Raw genomic sequence first — 20,186 nt, forward strand, 5'->3', positions numbered from 1 at the left:
AAAAGACGTGAAGAAAACTGGTCATAGAGGCTGACAGCAACATTGAAGGACCTCCAGGAAACTCTGGCAAGCTAAACTCTGTTTAGTACGCGTGAAAACATTTTCCATACCTTGTTATATAATTTGCACTGTGTTGAATTGCAATCAATCATGTTTCTAACGTTTTGCCCCTTCCACAAAGCTAAATGGTTAAGCAAAAAAAAAAAAAAAAGTAAAATTCAGCAAACTGCAACCACCATCCATTCATTTTCTTTACCGGTTATCCTCATTAGGGTCGCGGGCTGGTGGAGCCTATCCCAGCTATCTTCGGGCGGGAGGCGGGGTACATCCTGAGCCAATCGCAGGGCAGAGCAACATTTTTAATACAACTCTTTTATTGGATCTCAATGTGTTTACATGTACAGTTTGTGATTAGTCCCTTGTCAGTGACATCTAGTTTTTGACTTTTATTTTCACTTGCATGATTTACAAATGCTTATTATTACAATTGTGTGCACAAAGTATACAACAGTGGTTGGGGGAAACAAAGGAAATAAAGTCCTCCCTAAATTTAGGAAAATATCTATTTTTACATATTATGAGCATTAGTGGGTAAACGTGTTTTGTTTTTTTTTAGATGGCCCACAAACTGTAGGTTCCCCACCGCTGTAAATTAAAAAAAAAAAAAAAATCCCAAAGATTTTAAAACAGAGGGGAAAAGACACATTTGAACCTGACTGTCTGAAATGAGCCACTTAGAAATAGAGCGAGCAAACTCCATTGTTGTCATTTTGCAGTGGAAAAAGGACTAAAGAGAAGGCATGTTTCAGACAAATACTGGTCGAAATCAAAGTTTCGTTCCAATTTTGACATATAGGGGGTAGTCCTTTACTGCAATGTTCCTAATTCATCAGTGCAACACTGTGCCAACTCCTATTGATGTTTCTCTAATCCCAGTTTGTTTCTTTTGTATGTTAGTATAAGTGAATGGTATATATCATCCTTCTTGAAACATTTGATGGATGTTTGGATGTAGACCACTATTGCATTTTGTAATCCTGGTTTGTTTCTTTTCTTTCATGCTACCTAGATGATATTGTAGATGATGACAGTATCTCAGTTGTAGATAAAAGTGAAAGCAATATGATCAAATATGAATATCCAATATAATCCAAGTCCAGAGTCAGATTTGGCAAAATGCTCAAATGTGGGGGGGAAACTAAATTTTCTTACTTCTTACTCAATATGTACATTCCTACTAACTGAAATATTTGGACTTTTTTTTCCCCCCAACAGTCTCACATCTATAAGTTTATAGGCTGGACTGTAAAAATTTCCTTAACAGCAGTCAAAGGGGACTTCATCTTCATCGCCCGATGTTTCCTCCGTATACGTTTCAATGTCGAAGTTCATCTTCTTCGCGAGATCTTCATCGTACATCCTTCTAAAATAAACGACATTTTTTTAAAAAGTGGGTGTAGCAGTGCTTCAGTGGGGATACACGCTAGAATTCCAAGTACGGTACCAGGACCTGAAACACACCACAAACACGCACGCATACACACACACACACACACACACACACACACACAAAGAACACTGTGTTAATTCAAATAATCCAATTACTGCATTCACTCATTGACTGAATTTTGTGATTGGGTGATTTGATTACTGGGAAGTAGATTAGCATGATGATTTGTCATATTTAATTTAATCAGATCAAGATAAAAATGTGTTGATTTAAAACAAATCAGTCATTAAGTAGACAGTTTTATATTTGATTTATTCATTTTATCATTGTTTAAATGTATTTTATCATACAAAACAAAAACAAGGAGTCAATACAGTAAATCTTATTGATTGATATTATTATTAAAAAATAATTATATAATAAAAACTGTCGTAAAAGTCATTTGAATTGTATTTAATAATTGTATTTGTTATAACTTACCCTTTTCTTGTTAAGATATAAAAGCAGCAGTAGATCATAGTTAATTATAGTATTAAATCGGTCATTTGACTCAGTATTTAAAATCCTTTAAAAAATAATAGCAAAACATGAACTGATGTATTCATCTTATTTTATTATATTAAAAGCATTAGTGAAGTCATTTTATTTATTTATTTATTTTATAGAATTATTTCAAATTTCTACTGTAATAAAAAAGCAGCAGTAAACATAATCACTTATGCTGTATTTTATTGATTCTTTTAAATTTTAAATTTGCATTTTTTTTACAATAAAAAGTAATAAACAAGCAATTTTTGTTTATTGGTTATATTTATGTATAATTATTAATATTTAATTATGATTTTAAAAAGCAGTAAACAGTCAATTATATTTGTATTATTAACTCATTAATCATTCATATTTTTTGAATGAAATGATTAAATGAATGAAATATCTTCTTTATTATATTATTAATATTTAATAACATAAAAAGCAGTTGGAAACGCAATCATTGATATTCTTAAGTCAGTCATTATGACTGACTATTACAAATCATTTTAAAAAGAATATCCATAAATATGAGTGACTAAATAAAGAGATAACTAATACTAAATAATGTAATGAAATAATATTGTTATTGTTAAGATAAAAAGACATTCAATATTATTATTATACATCATAAAGATTGAGTGTCACCAGGTGGCACTGTTATGCTTACTTTCTCATTTGACCAACTCCTGCTGCATATAGCGAAAACACACAAACAACCCAAATGTGGTTTGTTACTCTGTATAGGTGCCACAAGATGGCGACAAACATGCTCTTGGTTTGTGGCGGCCTGGTCAATGGCCTCCTCTTTAAACATGGAGGATCATAAAGCACCAACACCATGCATTTAGCATGCACACAATCATTGAACCGATGTTACATAAACCACTGCGTTCGCTAAAAATGTATTCTAGACAAACAAACCACCTTCACATAAGGCGCATCAATATTACTCGTTCGCATGCAAGGCTGAAAAACGCACTAGCCCAATCAGACACACATGGGACAAAGAAATGTCAAATCATTTCACTGCTAAGTAAAAATGCATTTATAAAAGTCTTATAATTCATAATTTATAAAAAAATATATAAATTATAAAAAATGTATAAAAGTCTTACAATTCACACAGAGCAGCAGGTAACTTGTTCAACAAATCTTTACTAACAAACTCATCTCTTACTCCTTTTCGTTCTGCTTTTGTTTAGTCGTAAATATGTGTTCAGCAAATAATACACTTGGTTGGCAAAATGAACGGAAACTGTAACACACTATGATGTAAGATGTTTGCAGTTTTCCTCACCCTGGACTGCTGTAAGACGCTGGGTTGACCAGAGACGTTAAAGATGCCGCGGACATGGACATGCTGTCGGGTGAAACTTCCCGACTCACGCAGTTTGGAGACGAACTTGATAAAACTGGTGAGGAAATAAAAACATCCTCAGAGAATGTGAACATACAACAATAATGTAACACAGACTGTAAGTCCTCACCTCCTCCTGAAGCCAGCGGACTGTATGATCTGGACACTGCGGCGGCCTAGACCAGCAAAAAAATAATAATTCATTAGTATAGTGACAACCTGTCAAATATGAACATTTTAGACCACGGTTGGGCCACATCTTGAGTTTTAAAACAGACAGATGGCGATTTGTAGATTACGTACAAAAAAAATAAATGAATAAAATATTTCAAAAAATAATTCAGTGTCATTTTAAAAATGCTCTTATGTTATAATTAATGTCATTTTGACATAAATTAATTACATTAATTACAATACATTAAAGTTACATTTAGAATAAATGTAATTCTATAAATCACATTCTTTAAATTATTTTAATTATACAAATGTTTATTTACAGAATTATAAAATGTTTTACCGAAATCATGGAATAAAAATCCATCATTTCTATTCATCAGAATTAATTTAATTATTTTACTTAACTATTATTATTTGACAAATCAGTTGCTTTGCTTAAAAAACTGTTTCATAAAGTAGGTTAAAGGAATTAAATGTGTATGAAAATGACTTAATATTTTAATAATTCTCATTTTTAATTCAAAATTTTCATTCATTCATTTTCCTTTTTTTTCTTTATAGTCAATTTAATTACAAATGGATAAACAATTGTTTAACTAAAAATAGTTTATTCTAATAGTACAATAAATATTCATTATCTTTCATTATTCAAAATTAATCAATTTTAATTAATTGACCAATTAGTTAATAATGTTAATAATGTTAAAATTTTAGTTCAATAAGATAATAAATTATAATTTCTTCATTTTATTTATAGTACCTTTAATTATAATAAATGAACCAATTTAATAAAAATGTTATTTCATATTTTTTGTTTTACTTTAATTGTAATTCACAAATGATTTAAATACTGTATGAATATGAATATAAACATGAATATATGAATTTCTTTTAATACCACAGTAATAATTCAAGCTCATTTTATATTTTATTATTCATAATTCACTTGATTTTATTTAATGAACCAATTATTTAATGAAAATCTAAAATTGTTTATTTGGCTAATATTTATTTACAATAACTCAATGAAATAGTGGATGAATGAAGCCAAAAAGGCCTAAATAAATGCACCAAATGTGACACTGGTCATGACTGACCATTCTAGAGTTGTAGCTCTGCGTCTTGACAGGCAAACTAGTCACCGGGCAGTAGATCCTCTTCTCCTTCTGGCGCCGATTGCAGAACCAAACCCGGACCACCTCCTTCTCCATGGCCAGCTGCTCCGAGATCAGCGTGATTTCCTCCGAGTTGGGTTTGGGGTTCTGGAAAGTCACAATCATCTTACAATTTAGTTGCCTTCATGGGAACAAGTTAAGGCACGTTTGTAGATCTCTTAACAATATTAACACATTCACTGCCATTGACGGCTTTAGAAGTCAAATATCCATGTTAACTGGGAAGACTGTCAGTGAATGAGTTAAGTATGAAATACTCAACTGCAAATGGAGGCAGCATTTAGTAATAATACGAAACAGTTTTCACAGCATTTTACAATTTATATCACGTAAAAGTGCCGCTAATGGTAACTCGGTTACTAACTAATTAATTTTAACTAAGTAACTGTAACTAAGTGACCAAAGCAAAGTAATCCCAGCAAAAAAGAATGTCAGGGAAAGCCTATTGGAACATCAAAACTTCATTTAGGGTTAATCAGAGGCCCTGTAAATGGTGGCAGGTGCGCGCTGATGCCAATCTTTTTTTTTTTTTTTTTTTTGTCCTGTTCGGCTGTTAGGTCAAGCAGAATGGAAAATCTGTATCCCTTTTATGCCGGAACAGTTTTACTGTGTCACAGTGGAGTTTGTAAGCTTCCAGTGGAGTTTTTAAGCTTCCGCTGTTATTGAGAATCAGACTTGATCAGTCAAACAGAACAAAGTTTCTAGAAGGGAGAGAGAAACAAAGACACAAGACAAAGCACTAATTGTAAACAGGACGAGAGAAGTAAATCATTACATTATCTACAACAATGAAACATTAAATATGAGTGTTGCGTGGGGGTGTAGTGCTACACCCAGTGAGGGAAGGACAGGACAAGATAGAACAGGTTAAGGACAGGAGAAGACGCATGCAGGACAAGGGTCGTGAACCCGACTGTACAACTGAAGTATGGTGGCATTCATTATGTAAATTGTAAGTCTACAGGACGATTTGCATATTCATGAGTTTTATATATATATATATATACAGTGTCCTATATACTATAGACACTGTGCGTCAGCTTTAAAGATGGCCCGACTCACGTCGAGGAAGCGCTTCTCCAGCGTGAGCTTGATGTTGGTCTCAATGCTGGTCCTCTTTTTGCGCTTGCGTCCATAGCCCTCCATCAGCGGCGGCAGGGAGCCCGCGCTGCTCATGCAGTCCGAAGGGGAGTTTTCTGCACGTTCAAATGGACATGCAAAATTTTTGGGATATGAACAAATGGCACAAAGATAAATCAGTTCGACACTTTTCCCACCATTAATGTGACCTATAATCTGGTGTGAGTACAAAAACGTCAGGAAAAGCCAACTAGAACATCTGAACTTTATTTAGGGTTAATCAGAGGCACTTTAAATGGTAGCCGGTGTGTGTTGACTCATTTAACATGAGTTTGAATGTGATTGGTTAATTCCGAATACAGCAACATTTCAGAATCAGAATCAACAATTATTGTAACTAAGTAACATTACAGTTAGTAAGGAAGTGGAACTGACTAACTTAATAAAGCAAATATAAAGTAAGTAAAAAATGTCAGAAAAAAAATCCACTAGAACAACTCAACTTTATTTGAGGTTAATCTTGGTTAATGTTGAACACAGCCACATCCCCAGCCATATTTTTTCATTCCCGTCTCGAAAAGATGTTAGTTTTTCATTTAAATTAAGGTTACAGGTCAAATTAATGGTGGAAAAAGTTTTGAAATTATTTATTTTTGGTCTAATTTTTTATGTATATCACAAAAACCCAGCATTTGAAGAGGGGTGTGTGGACCTTTTATATATATGATCACTGTCGGTGAATGGCTACTGCGTATGCTCTACCTGCGTCACTCAGCCACTTCTCAAGCAGGGGTTTGAGCTTGCACATGTTCTTGAAGCTCAAGTTGAGAGCCTCGAAGCGAGAGATGGTGGTTTGGCTGAAGTCGTTGCCGTACAGTTTGCCCATGGCCATGCCCACGTCGCCCTGGAACCGATCACACGTGTGTGTCAGAGCTGAAGAAGCGGCTCCGCATTTTTTGGTGAAGGGCAGCATTGGGCACCTGTGTGAAGCCCAGTTTGATGCGTCTTTGTTTGAAGGCTTTGGCAAACTGCTCCAGCTCCTCCAGGTCGCTGGGTTCTTCTTGGGGTGGCACCGCCATGTGTTTGAGCAACTGCGGGTGAGACATGTCCATGTGGTTGTCCATCGACGGGCCCACCAGGCCGGAGCGACTCATCCCCTGGATTGCAAACACAATAGGGTCAGATTTCCATATACTGTATGATAGTGCTCAGTTTTTCCATGAATTAGCTGACTTTTGGTGAGAGGAGCGGGGTACACCTTGGACTGGTTTGCTAGTCAATTGCAGGGCAGAACTGTTTTTGTGTGAGAGAATTGATGTACACCATGAACCGGTAGCTAGTCGTTCACAGAGCCAGGCTGTACAGTGTGCCCCCACATATTCGCAATTTATGGATTTTGTGGCAACTTGTTGCCAAGGAACTATGCTGTAGTTAAGTTGAAGCACTTCATTTAGACAGAAGTAGTGCTTTGTTAATAATAATAATAATAATAACAATAATAATAATTATAATTTGTACACAACAATAACCCCACAACAAATATAAAAACATTACAACATTTTTTGGGGGTGTTATTAGGAAATACAATACAATACCTGTCTTTGGAAAAAAAATTGTCAAAATAAAATTAAAAAGTGCGAATAACTAAACAACCCGAAAACAACAGAGATGAAAAATGCCAACGTTGGTATGGTTATTCTCGATATCTGGATCGATGCGCCCACCACTGCTTTCACTGCAGCGTTTTGCTCGGAATTCCTGTCAGAAACCTTCCTCAATCTGATGTTGAGCGTGCTGCACCAAGCCTTAAAGCTGCCTCAATCTGCGCTCACCAAACGCTGCTGGATCCATACCTTAGTCATATTTGATTACACAAATGCTCATCGTATTTGTTAATTGGTAGTCACCACCAGCTTTTCATAGACCGAGATCTATGCACTGTATGTCGAGCTTTATTTGTACAGATGTACATATGACATAGAGAGGCTGATTTACCTGCGGGGTCAAAGCCAGGCCGGGCTGATGTTGCATGAGACCGCTCTGATTCTGCCCGGGTAGTGACATCAGGTTCTGTTGCAGAAGAGCTGCAGCGGAACACAAGCACCACATTTCGGTGAGTCGGATGAACTTCGCATGTGGCGACATTTACAGTGATGGTGGTCACCTTGGTGGTGGCTGGGGGGGTTCTGGGAGAGCAGGAAGGGGGACGAAGACGACAGGTGAGACGGCGGCATCAGGACCAACTGCTGCATGCTGTGCAGGGACGTCAGGTCCTGAGGAGCACAGAAACAGTCAGGACTTGGGAAGTGGCTAGGCGACAATCCATACATACAGTATATACTGTACAGTTGGAGGAAAAAGTATGTGAACACTTTGGAATTTCTTAAATTTCTACATAGATAGGTCATATAATGTAGTCTCATCTTCATCTTAATCACAGGAATAAACCAGCAGAGTCTGCTTCAACTAACACCACACAAACAATTGTATGTTTTCCTATTTTTTTGTTTTATCATAACATGTAAACATTCACAGGACAGGGAGGAAAAAAGTAAGTAAACCCTTGGATTTAATAACAAGTAGAAACTCCTTGGGCAGCAATAACCCCAAATGTTTCCTGTAGTTTGCAGATGAGACGAGCAGCAGCGCGTCAAAGAGAACAACCAGCACAGGAAGCACCTGAAGAAGACGGCGACGTCATGGCAGACCGCAGTGTGACATGTTTGTGTGAAGGGCGACAGATCGAAATGCACTCACTCGTCTAAATAGTTCGTAGAGTGGTGCCTTGACTTAAGAGTTTAATTTGTTCCGTGACTGCGCTCATTTCCCCATTGAAATGAATGGAAATACCACTAAAAAAAAAAAAAAAAAAACACCGAACATTTTTGGTCTTTTTAAATAAGAAAAATAGAACTCTACAGTATTGAACTTTATAAAAACATACAGAAATAGCTAAATTAAATACATTGTAAAGAATTAAACAGTTTGTGCATCGTGATAATCCAATGGACATTGTGCTGTTCCTTCTGGTGTGTTTTCTTTGGCCACCAGGGGGGCAGTATAATACATATACATACTACAAGTAGATTCGATGATGAAACACAGAAGACCGTCGCAACTAAGCTACAATAACATTCATCGTTTTTTTGTTTTTGCAGCAGATAAGGAATATATGCCTGTGAGTATTGTCTGTCTGCATGTGTTGCTACTGCTTGTGCTCAAATATAAGTTGTTCAAAGGTTCACAATTACCGTAACATCTATGCTAATTTCGCTAGCTGGTCTATGGCACTTTGCATTATCGAAAAGAATTAAGCCAGTGAACTTTTGTAAAACAAAGTTAACTCATTCACTGCCACCCTTCCCAGTATAAACACACACACACACACACAATATATCCATACACATTCATTCACTGCCCATAAATTATACATTCAACTAGGTATCATCGCTTTTCAGACATACATCCATCCATCAAGTTTAGCTGTTTGGACGTTTTGTTATTTTGAATACATTTTGTTTCCTTTTACCCCAGGCATGTGAGCGCTGTGCATGGGAGGGCTCTGCGTCATGTGACATGTCTTCAGCGAGGCGCTCAGGTGGGAAGAGTCGATGATGTCCTCAGTCTTTATCTGCAGCGACGCCAAAAAAAGGAAAAAAAAGAAGAAGAAGTGTGTTTGGGTACGTGTATGTGTGTGTACTCGCTCGCTCCAGGACCAGTTTGGTCGCTAAACAAGATAAAACGAGAGATAGACTCCCTCCCCTTGGGCTGGCAACTATGCAAATACACCCCCCCCCCCCCCCTCCCAAAAAAAAAAAAAAAAACATCCCCACCTCCACCGCCGCTCACAACCCAAAACACCCTCAGAAAGCCGTGGCACTTCCTGGAAAAAAAAAAAAACAAAAAAACTCATGGGAACAAAAAGTCCCCGCTGCCAAAAAAAAAAAAAAAAAAAAAAAAGTGTTTGGTGAAGTATCCAAATAGCTGCAAACTATTTGAGGTGATTCAGGAGTGCTGAGAAGAGGAAGAGAGAGTCATTATTGACATGGGAGGTGTGGTTGGCGGGTTATAGTGATGATGTTTTAGGGGTGGGAGAGGGGGGTTTGTCCTGAGGATGTTAGCTGTCCAAAGAAGTCTATTTTAGAAGAACTATTGGTCGGAGGCGCAGTCAATCAAATGGAAGCTTGGCTTGCATGATTGTCTGAGACTGTACAGTAAAGTTAAGGTTGAATTTCAATACGCCGTTTCACCAAAAGCTCGCTTGGAGAAGTGATTGCGTATCCTTACACAGTGGTGCCTCGAATCACGAGTTTAATTCATTCCTTGACCACGCTCGCAACTCAAATCATCTTTCCCTATTGAAATGAATGCATATACCGTCCATATGCTCCAGCCTTAAAAAAAACAAAACCAAAATAAAAGCACCCCCCAAAATATTTCAGAAGATGTTTTTCAAATAAGATGAATAGCATACTACAGTGTTATACTTTATAAAACTATACAGTATTAACATAATTTAAAACAATGTAAAGAGTTTAACAGTGTTGTGCATCATCATTTCATGCTTCAATGCCCATTAACATTGAGCTCCATGTTTGGCCACCAGAGGGCAGTGTAATACAGCCCTACTGTACATAATACAATAAGAAGTGTTCCACAACTAAGTGACGAAGGTGCAGTAATGTTGTTTTTCGCATAGGATAAAGAATGCATTCCTGTGATTGATATATTGTCAGTCTACATGTGTTGCTGCACCGTTTGCGCTTAAATATTTGTCGCTTAAAGGGTTACAGCTGCCGCAACATCAATGCTGGTTTGGTTAGCCCGTCTATTGGCTTGTGTTAGCATTGCTTTATTTTAATTAATATTATTAACTGTAATCATTTTAATTTTAATTATATTTGGTTGTAAATGACAAAAGCTTAACTAAATAATCACCAGTACAAACCAGTGCGCATGTTGCAATATAGTTAAAAAAAATCTCGACATTAAGATAGTCATTTATTATTATCATTTTTTTGCCAGATCGTCAAAAGCCGTATAAAAGAATACATATGAAATATCAACCACTTACTTGTCGATGGAATACAATTCCTTTTTGCTCTAAAAGGACAAAAAGAGAGTAAAGATGATTAAAATGTATTTAATCTCACTGCAAACTTTCAACTTTTAACCAAAACATTAGCTCATACGAGAAATAAATGGTGCCTTTACAAAAGACAACAACTTTGATTGACACTGGCCAACAGAAGAGGCAAAGAAGGTCCCCTACTAAGTTGCAGTAATAGCTTTTGTTCCCACATAGCAGAGAGAATATATGCCCCTGAGTACTGTTGTATCGTATGCTCTGTTTGTATGTGTTGTTGCTCCATGTGTGTTAAAGCAGCAGTTGTTTGAAAGTTTGTTATGACCATAACATCTACTGCGGTTTGCATTATATGTTAACATTAAGGTAGTGGCCTTTTGTTTAGTAAATATCAAATATATAATAATACAAAAATATCTGATAGATACATTACTTAATTGTATATATATATATATATATATGAAATATATATATCTAATTACCTACCATAATATCAATGGTAATTAGTGTTTGCGCCTCAATGGCATTTTGTATTATATGTTAGGATTAAGATAGCGGACTTTCATTGGCTTGGTTAAACATTTTGATGTTTAGATACACAGTACAATGTTTAATTTTCTTGTTTTTTTTGTGTTAGTTTTACACTAAACTTCAGCGGGGAGTGAGTGACAAATAAACAGCTTGTAGGTGGTTCGGAGAACGGTGCGAACGAGAGAGTCTTCTTTTCGTCAACTCAAAGTGTTGTCATACGATAGTCTCCCATTTCTGAAGAGCGTCAACAGGCAATAAGGGATACTTTAAAAAGGGTGTTTTAATAAGTTAAAGCATGTGGGATTGGTAAAACTACAAGTTATTCACGTGGTCTCTCAATATCGTGGCTTTTCACAGGGTTTGACTCTATTGGATCCCGATGGGATTGTACAGTTGAACCCGATGCTGTGACCATTGCTTGAAATACAACTGAGTAAAGACTGATTTTGCATAATTATAAGGCAAACTTGACCTCACACACACACACAAGTGTAAATACATGGACGTTTTACACAGTACACAGTGTGTGAGGACGCCGACAGAGGAGAAGAGTTCAAGGGTGTGTCGCCATTTGAATATCAAATGGGGCTCTGTATATGTGTGCGTGCATGCGTGTGTGTGTGTGTGTGAGGGAGAGAGAGAGAGAGAGAGAGAGAGAGAGAGAGAGAGAGAGAGAGAGACAGAGAGAGAGAGAGAGAGAGAGAGAGAAAGAGAGAGATCATGCAAATCCACTTGCAACCCAAACACCCGACCACGGGCCCCCACCCTCTCTCTTACGCCCCCACCCACCCCGAGGACAAGCAGCCTGAGTGGCAAAGTTCCAGTATGAAAATGACCGTGACATGCAAATTTAGCTCTGAGCAGAACTAAGATCAAAACACAAATATACTAGACTCTTGTTAGTATACTTCGCCTGGCAAGTCTCATTCATTTACATCAAGAGTCCCGAGTCATTTAAAGCAGGCCTGCAAAAACTATTTACAAAGTACAATTACATATATTGTGAAAGTATATATTTATTCAAATCAGCATTTCCCAAACTCATCTTAATATATATTTCTTTTAATTTGTCATTTATTGTACTCATTTAAATGTGGCTCTTCCTCAGGACACAAGTATGGTAAAATATCAATAAAATCATAGAATTTTCCCATTCATTTTTCAATAGGGTCATCTAAGGGCCTCACTAAATGTATTTTTAAAAATATGATGCAACGATTTGGGAAAAAGTTTTTGAAAAATGTATCATATTCCTTTGTGGGTTCCACGAGTTTCACAAATGTGGGGAAGAGAATAATATAATGAAAAATAAATGCATTTTATTTAGATCGAATTTTGTTAAATTTCATTATTTCTTTTAAATACATTTTTAATACATAATTAAAATGAACAGGAATATGCTATTATTTTATTGATTTCATTATTATTTTATTCATTATGATTGGGTCCTGAGGAAGAACTTTAAAGGAGTTAAATCAGTATAATAAATTACATAAAATAAATTTAACTTTCATGAAACTCTTATTAATAAAGGATAAGGGCATAAGGATATAGTAAATGGTAACTTTACAAAACTACAATTTGAAAAATATTTTTATTACTTTTTATAATGAATTCATTATGGTCCTTGAAGGACTTATAAAAACATGACAGGAAAATGCTATTATTTTATTGATTGTAATTTAGTATGATAGAGGAAGAAACACATTTAAAATCAGTCCAATAAATTACATAAAATAAATTTCAATTCCATAAAACTTATAATAATAAAAAAAAAAAAAAAAAAAAAAAAAAAAAAAGGACAGGGAAAAAATATGTTAAATAATTTTAGATAACTATTTTTAAAATACACTTATGATGAGCCTTTTAAATGATTTGGTTATAAAAACCAGAAAGAAAAATACTTGTATTTATTGCTTGTAGAGGCATGACATATTTTAATGTTTGGGTTACAAGGAAGAACCACATTTAAATTAGTATAATAAATGACATAAATATGAATACTGCTGTGGGTGAGTCTAAAATATGTATTCATGTGACATTTCCTACACACACAACAAATGACACAATGGCAATAAAAATGTTTAAAAACATTTTTTTTCTTTTTTAAATATTCCTAATTTGGCCGGCACACTGACTGGCCGACTGGTTAGCACATCTGCCTCACAGTTCTGGTGACCGGGGTTCAAATCCCGGCCCCGCCTGTGTGGAGTTTGCATGTTCTCCCCGTGCCTGCGTGGGTTTTCTCCGGGTACTCCGGTTTCCTCCCACATCCCCAAAACATGCGTGGTAGGTTGAGTGAAGACTCTAAATTGCCCGTAGTTGTGAATGTGAGTGAGAATGGTTGTTTGTTTCTATCTGCCCTGCGATTGGCTGGCGACCGGTTCAGGGTGTACCCAGCCTCCCGCCCGAAGATAGCTGGGATAGGCTACAGCAGCCCGTGACCCTAGTGAGGAGAAGCGGTAAAGAAAATGGATGGATGGATGGACATTCCTAATTTGATATTAAATATTGGTAAAGTGAAATATTTCCAATTATTTATTATTCTAATTATTTATTTCCACTGAAACGCACGTAAAAGACTACATTCAACTACTGCTTATTTTAAAGATTTTAAAGCTTCAGCTCCCATTGGGTGCGGCGGTATATCTAAATATGTATTTATCCATGTATATATCTCTCTGAATAACAACCCGCCTACGCTGGGAGGGCTCCAACTAAGATAAAATATTTAAAAAAAAACGCAAACATTCGGATCAAAGACGAGAACTAAATTACCCTGAAAAGAAAATATTTGAAAAACATCAATCAAATGCAGCCTTCACTCCAGGCGAGGGCTGGCACCTCTTTGGTATTCTGTAATTATACCAAGTGGGGAGAAGAAGATTACATATTTGTTCTTCCAAACAGCTTTAGGAGGGGAGCGCTCTACTCGCACCTCGGTCAGGCCCTCCAATGGGGTCAGTGGGTCCTCCAAAAGACCAGAGGACGACACTGCCACAATTTGACACAGTTTGTATGAAGCCCCCTAATCAACCTACTAAAACAAGCCGTTCGAGCATTTATTCAATCCTCGATATCAAGTTTAAGATCCATGTACTCATCTTGTCTACTCACTAGTAAGACCATTCAGTACATACTGCCAGATTTAGGATACTAGTACAACCTTAAGATGGATATCTAAGGTATGGAATAAATACTCAAACAACTTTGATATCCTTGATATGAAGTAAATGCTCAAATGGATTTGAAATCCTTGATATCAACAAATGCTGAATATCCTTCACATCAATAAATGCTCAAACAGATTTTTATCTTTGATACTGAATAAATGCTCAAACGGCTTTCCTTATCAAGGATATCAAATAACTGCTTAAGCACCTTAGATATCGAGAAAAAATAAATGTTCGAATGGCTTTCGTATCCTTGATATCGAACCTAAACGCTAACAGTTTTATATTCTTCATAACAAATAAATGCTCAAACGGCTTTCCATACCAAGGATATGGAATAAATGCTGAAATCGCTTCAATATCAAGGATATTGAATTAATTCTCGAATGGCTTTGACATCCTTGATATCGAATAAACGTTCAAATGGCTTCAAAATCTTCGACACTGAATACGTGCTCAAACGGTTTAGATATCCTTGATCTCAAATAAATGCTCCAACGGCCTTCCATATCAAGGATATCGAGGAAATGCTGAAATTGCTTTGATGTCAAGAGTATCTAAAAAAATAAAAATAAATACAAAAATAAAACTGCTCAAATCGTTTTTTCATATCGAGGATATCAAATAAATGCTTAAACAGCTGAAATATCCTTGACATCAAATAAATGCTCACACGACTTTTCATAGTAATTTGAAACAAGTTGAGTGATATCCTTCTAGGGCTCTGGTAGAACTACTAGAACAACTGAGTCTTACTGGTAAAGTTTTTGCCACTACTGTATGACGTATCTGCACACTAGTAGGAAACTTTGGCAAACTAATAGGATAACTACATCTTACTAGTGAGGCAAAACTCTGCACTAGTACTACTCGTGACATAATAAAAATTCTACCAGTAACATCTCGCAATTCACTAGTAATACAATTAGCGCACAGATGTCAATTACAGCACAGTTGCCTCAGTGGTAACATGTAGTTGTCGTTCTACTAGTGCCTCGTACTGTCTTACAAGTGAGGACAAAGGACGTACTAGTACATGGACATTAAGCTGGTGTTCAAGGATGGAGGATACATGCTCAAAGGGGGTTTCCATAGAGCAAGTGGATTGGTGGCCAGACAATAACAGAGTGACTGGAAATGAAGCACTGATTGGAAATGGATCCCATGGCAGCTGCATGAAAGTCAACTACGTGAACCACTACACTACAAATGACCTCGCCCATACAATATATAGATATGCAATATGTATTCAAAGTATATTAATGTGTTGATTCCACATCTACTCTCTTTGTCAGACGGAGCTGCAAGTTTACTCACTTTAACGTAATAAATAAAACAATGTTTTTGCTCACGCAGGCACACATGCGCGCGCACACACACTAGGCCATTGTTTGAAAGGAAGTTCTGCATTTCTGTTGACAGTTCCCATTTATTGTTTTGTTTTTGTTGCCGTCCTCAGCCGCGGGGCCGCCAGCATTTCTCAGCAAATAAGCCCCAGGGCCATCCTGGCATGGCGGCCAACTGCCACTGTACACATACAACGCACGCACACACACACACAAACGCATGGTTACTTACTTTCCCAATAAAGCTCGACTTAATCAATGAAATGCAAAATTTAATTTTTAAAGTATACAGGAAAGTAAGAATTTAGTGTTCCACGCATTCAATGTAGTGCGGCAACATGCAGGAAGGCTAATTTCCACTATAATGTTTAGCATTGCATGTTCTCATTAAGCTAGCAGACTCATTAGCAAATGTGACACAGTTTGGTTGAATATTTTGATATGAAAAGAGACAATGTTCAATTATCTTTTGTTGTCTGCTCTCTTTGTATGCGTTGCTGCTCTGTGTATTAAAGTAGCAGTCGTTTGAAGGTTTTTAATTACCGCAATATCGATGCTAATATCTTTAGCCCGTCTATTTCTCATAATAAGTTAGCATTAAGCTAACTGAATTTCATTAAATGAAATGATATGGTTTGGTTGAACATTTTGGTGCTGAAATATATACTGTTTAATTTTGTTTGATGTGATAGTTAACAGTAAACTTCAACTGGGGGTGACTGGGAGTAACTTCTACACTAATTTGCATGGTATTACACATTAGAAGTTAGTCTTAAGCTATACTGACTGTCATAAAAAAATAAAAAACTGAGAAAAATACACCATTATTCTCATAATTAAAAACATTTTTTGGGGAAAATTACAACTTCTCACATGATATTACGACTTCATTTTTCATTATAATTAAACTTTTTTAGTATTGCAAAGCAACTACTTTTTTCTACTAAAATTCCATCTTATGATACGATTTTATTTAATTTTCCTAATAATTCAAAAAAATTGTCGTAAAACTATTATTTGTTTAGTTTTACTAAAATTATGCCTTTATTGTCATAATAGTTCAACTATTAACTATTAAAATTACGACTATTCCTGAAATATTAAAACTTCTTCCTCATTTCCATTAGCCTGTCAGTCAATGGCATTTCGAACTATAGGTTAGCATTATTTTTTTTGTTTGTTTTTGTTTCAGTTTTACAGTAAACTTTAACCAGGCGTGCCAAATAAATAATTTGAAGCAAGCGTGGTTTGCCTCCTATTTGAAAATTCTTCTTTTCGTTTTGGCGAAGTGATGTTATGCGATAATCATTCATTTCTTGACAGCAAAAACAGGCACTAAGGAACACTTTAAAAGGAGAATATTTGAATATGTTTAAAGGTGTTTAAAGTGTGTGGGGAAGGTACAAGTATACTAAAAAAAAAAAAAAAAAAAAATGAAAAAAATTAAAAAATAAAGTTGTTATATGGTCTCTCTATGTTACGGATTTTCACTTACCGTGGGTGGGTACGGAGAATATAACTCCTCCCGATAAACACTTGTATCATTTTATTAGACACACCAATGAACGACTAACAACCTTTCCTTCCATAAATCCTCATTATAATAGCATTACTTTTAATTGAACGTGCCTGTGAGGTGTCTACAAACCAACACCTTCCCAACCTATTTAAAATGAAAATTGCCCTAATAAATAAAACTGTTAAACAGCATGCAAAAATGACCATTAAAATAAATCACAGTTTCCACAACAGCACGGTTCATTTCCTGCATGGCGTGAGCTACCATTTTAGGTGATCTACTCTTTGTATTCTGTTTAATAAATGTATTATAATTTATAATAATGTAATGCACAACTGTTCACAAAAGGTTCTTGTCATTTCTTTTTTCCTTACCTATAAAGGAGTCTAATGGAATCTCTGGTGTCATTTAAGTCAGTTTTACACAACCCAGAATGGATGAATCAGGCAGATAAATAACCAAGACTTAATTAATCTCATGATTCATCTGGATAAATAACCAAGTGCTAATTCACCTCATGAATCATGCAGATAAATAACAAACAAGGTGGTTAGCATCGAGAGTATAACATGACCTCACTTGTCTGCTCCGCCTGAGTGTCCGACTGCTCCAGAGTGTCTGCGCTCATCTTCCTGACCTGTGATGATAAAACACAGTTCAGCTGATTTTCCTACACCATTTAAGCAGGACAACGCTCAGGAAAATCACCTCCACTTTATTCTAATGAGCCCTCACCACCACCACCACCACATAATGTGCTGGTTATAATATTCATAGAATGAGACTCCCAGCAAAGCACAATAGTAGGGAGTTTTTTTTGGGTTTTTTTTGGGGGGGGGGGGGTAAACTTACCTCAAGTGGATGTTTTGTGATGAAAGAATGATGAATCCGTCACTACCACTGCTACTTGTATGACTTACTTTGGCATTTTCCAGAGTGGAGGAAGGCTCACCTGTGCAGCGCTGTACTCCGGCAGCCCGAGAGGCTCATTTGCATACATCGCTGCGCACCCTATCCCGCTCCGCACGCTTTGCATAAGACAACAATGAGGCCTACTGCGAAAGCACACATTGAAAGTCTCACTCCAAGCGTCTTCTGTGCGGGGAAAATAAGACAATGAATTGTGTATAACACATTACTTAGCATCCTGGAGAATTCATTTCATAGGTTGGACTGTAAAACAAGTTTAGTGCAATAGTGGTCTGAGTCCAAACATCTGTCAAAACTATTCAGATTTCATTAAAGATAACACGGAACTTTCACTGATACAAACACACAAAAGTAACAAACTGGGATTGAAATAAATTAATGAAGTGCAATGGCGGTCTCGGTCATCAAAGTGGGATTAGAAAAAAAGAAACAAAGTGCTGCTTAGTGTGATAGCGGTTTAAGTCCAGACATCCATCAAATATATTGCATCTTTCATGAAAGATTATACATAACATACACTGGCACCCAAGCTAAAGCACTACTTACTTTTAGTGTCTTCTCTCAATCTCTGAACATCTCTTTCTGGGATGCTGGCTCACTGTTGCGCTAATGAATCAGGATAAGTGCTGAATGCAATAATGGACTGCCCCCTATACCAACATTGGAAATAAACTTGATGTAACCCAGCATTCATTTGAAACATATTCGTTTTTTCCTATTCTTTTACACCATAAACTTAAAAATGACCGAAACGGAGATGTCCCACACTAATTTTCAGTGACTCAAGTATCTACAATACCATCCATCCAGCCATCCATTTTCTATACCGCTTGTCCTCATTTGGGTCGCAGGTGAGCTAGCACCTATCCCAACTGACTTTGAGCTTTTATTCATATCTCATTAACCTCCCACTACTGGTGACAGTTGAATTAATTCTACAAGGTGATTAAAAAGTAACTCCCTGTTTTAAAACACTTGTACATTTTTTCTCAAATATTTTTGGATTGTTCCTTAATGTGTAAGTATTTAAACCCTCTGACCTCTAGGATGGCCATTTGTGTCCACCTCGCTTCCTTATTATTATTTTTTTTTAACCAGTTTACTGTGTTAATACAAATGTAATGGAACGACCCAAGGGTGGGTAATTTTTGTCATTTCCAACTTCAGCTCTTTATAACCATGAATTGTATACTGTTTACATCAAATTGTACCCTTTGGCTCTATCATAGCCACTTTGAAACTCAGGAAAACTACAGTGTTGAATTCCTTTTAGAATATCCAAAAACTGCTAATAGGCAATCAGTGAACTACTGTGGATTGGGTATTTCTTTTTCACAATTATTTTTTGACTCTTTATTTTTTATGTTATTTCTTTTTTATTTTCATCACTGTTTCTTGTTGGTGCTTTCATATTTGTGATTGGTTCGTTCTTTTTTTTTGAAATTTCTGTTGTAATTGTTTTCTCTTTTTGTATTTTTTCACATTTTTGGGATACTTTCGGCAAAACTTTTTACTACTTAATTTTTTTGTTCTTTTTATTTTGAACTATTTTTCCTTATTTTTGTCACTTTTTTCATTTGTTTTTTTCATAATTTTTGGTTGTCTCCTTTATTCCATTATTTCTTTTACTATACTTTTTAGTTATCCTTTATTTTATTTTAACTATTTTATTATTTCCTGCACAATTTCTTGTTAGTTTTTTTTAGTTGCTTTTCCTCCATTACTTTTTGAACTACTGTATGTATTTATGTTGCATTATTTTGAATTATGATACCTTTTTTTTTTTAAATAATAATAATAATCTGCTTTGTGAGGGCAGAACCATTTGCAC

The 20,186-nt window shown here is 35.9% G+C and overlaps 1 protein-coding gene across 8 annotated transcripts; it reads right to left on the bottom strand.

Moving 5' to 3' along the window:
• Nucleotides 1–352: 352 nt before the first annotated feature.
• On the bottom strand, nt 353–20,114 carry pou2f3 (POU class 2 homeobox 3). 8 transcript variants are annotated; one of them, XM_061752447.1, is made up of 14 exons: nt 18,278–20,114; nt 18,005–18,062; nt 15,913–16,087; nt 10,845–10,873; nt 9,300–9,401; nt 7,935–8,043; nt 7,766–7,854; nt 6,751–6,927; nt 6,533–6,674; nt 5,753–5,886; nt 4,613–4,777; nt 3,469–3,514; nt 3,279–3,393; nt 353–1,510 (listed from the first exon to the last, which is right to left on the bottom strand). In XM_061752447.1, exons 3-14 carry the CDS (start codon nt 15,968–15,970, stop codon nt 1,468–1,470), a joined length of 1,209 nt encoding a protein of 402 aa, XP_061608431.1. In that variant the 5' UTR covers nt 15,971–16,087; nt 18,005–18,062; nt 18,278–20,114; the 3' UTR covers nt 353–1,467. The 8 variants fall into 8 exon arrangements, with proteins under 8 accessions (XP_061608431.1, XP_061608434.1, XP_061608432.1 ...); XM_061752450.1 differs by having other exon boundaries at nt 9,283–9,401; XM_061752448.1 differs by lacking the exon at nt 15,913–16,087.
• Nucleotides 20,115–20,186: the final 72 nt, after the last annotated feature.

The sequence above is a fragment of the Phyllopteryx taeniolatus genome, chromosome 17, assembly GCF_024500385.1.
Source record: "Phyllopteryx taeniolatus isolate TA_2022b chromosome 17, UOR_Ptae_1.2, whole genome shotgun sequence".
NCBI classification, from domain to species: domain Eukaryota; kingdom Metazoa; phylum Chordata; class Actinopteri; order Syngnathiformes; family Syngnathidae; genus Phyllopteryx; species Phyllopteryx taeniolatus.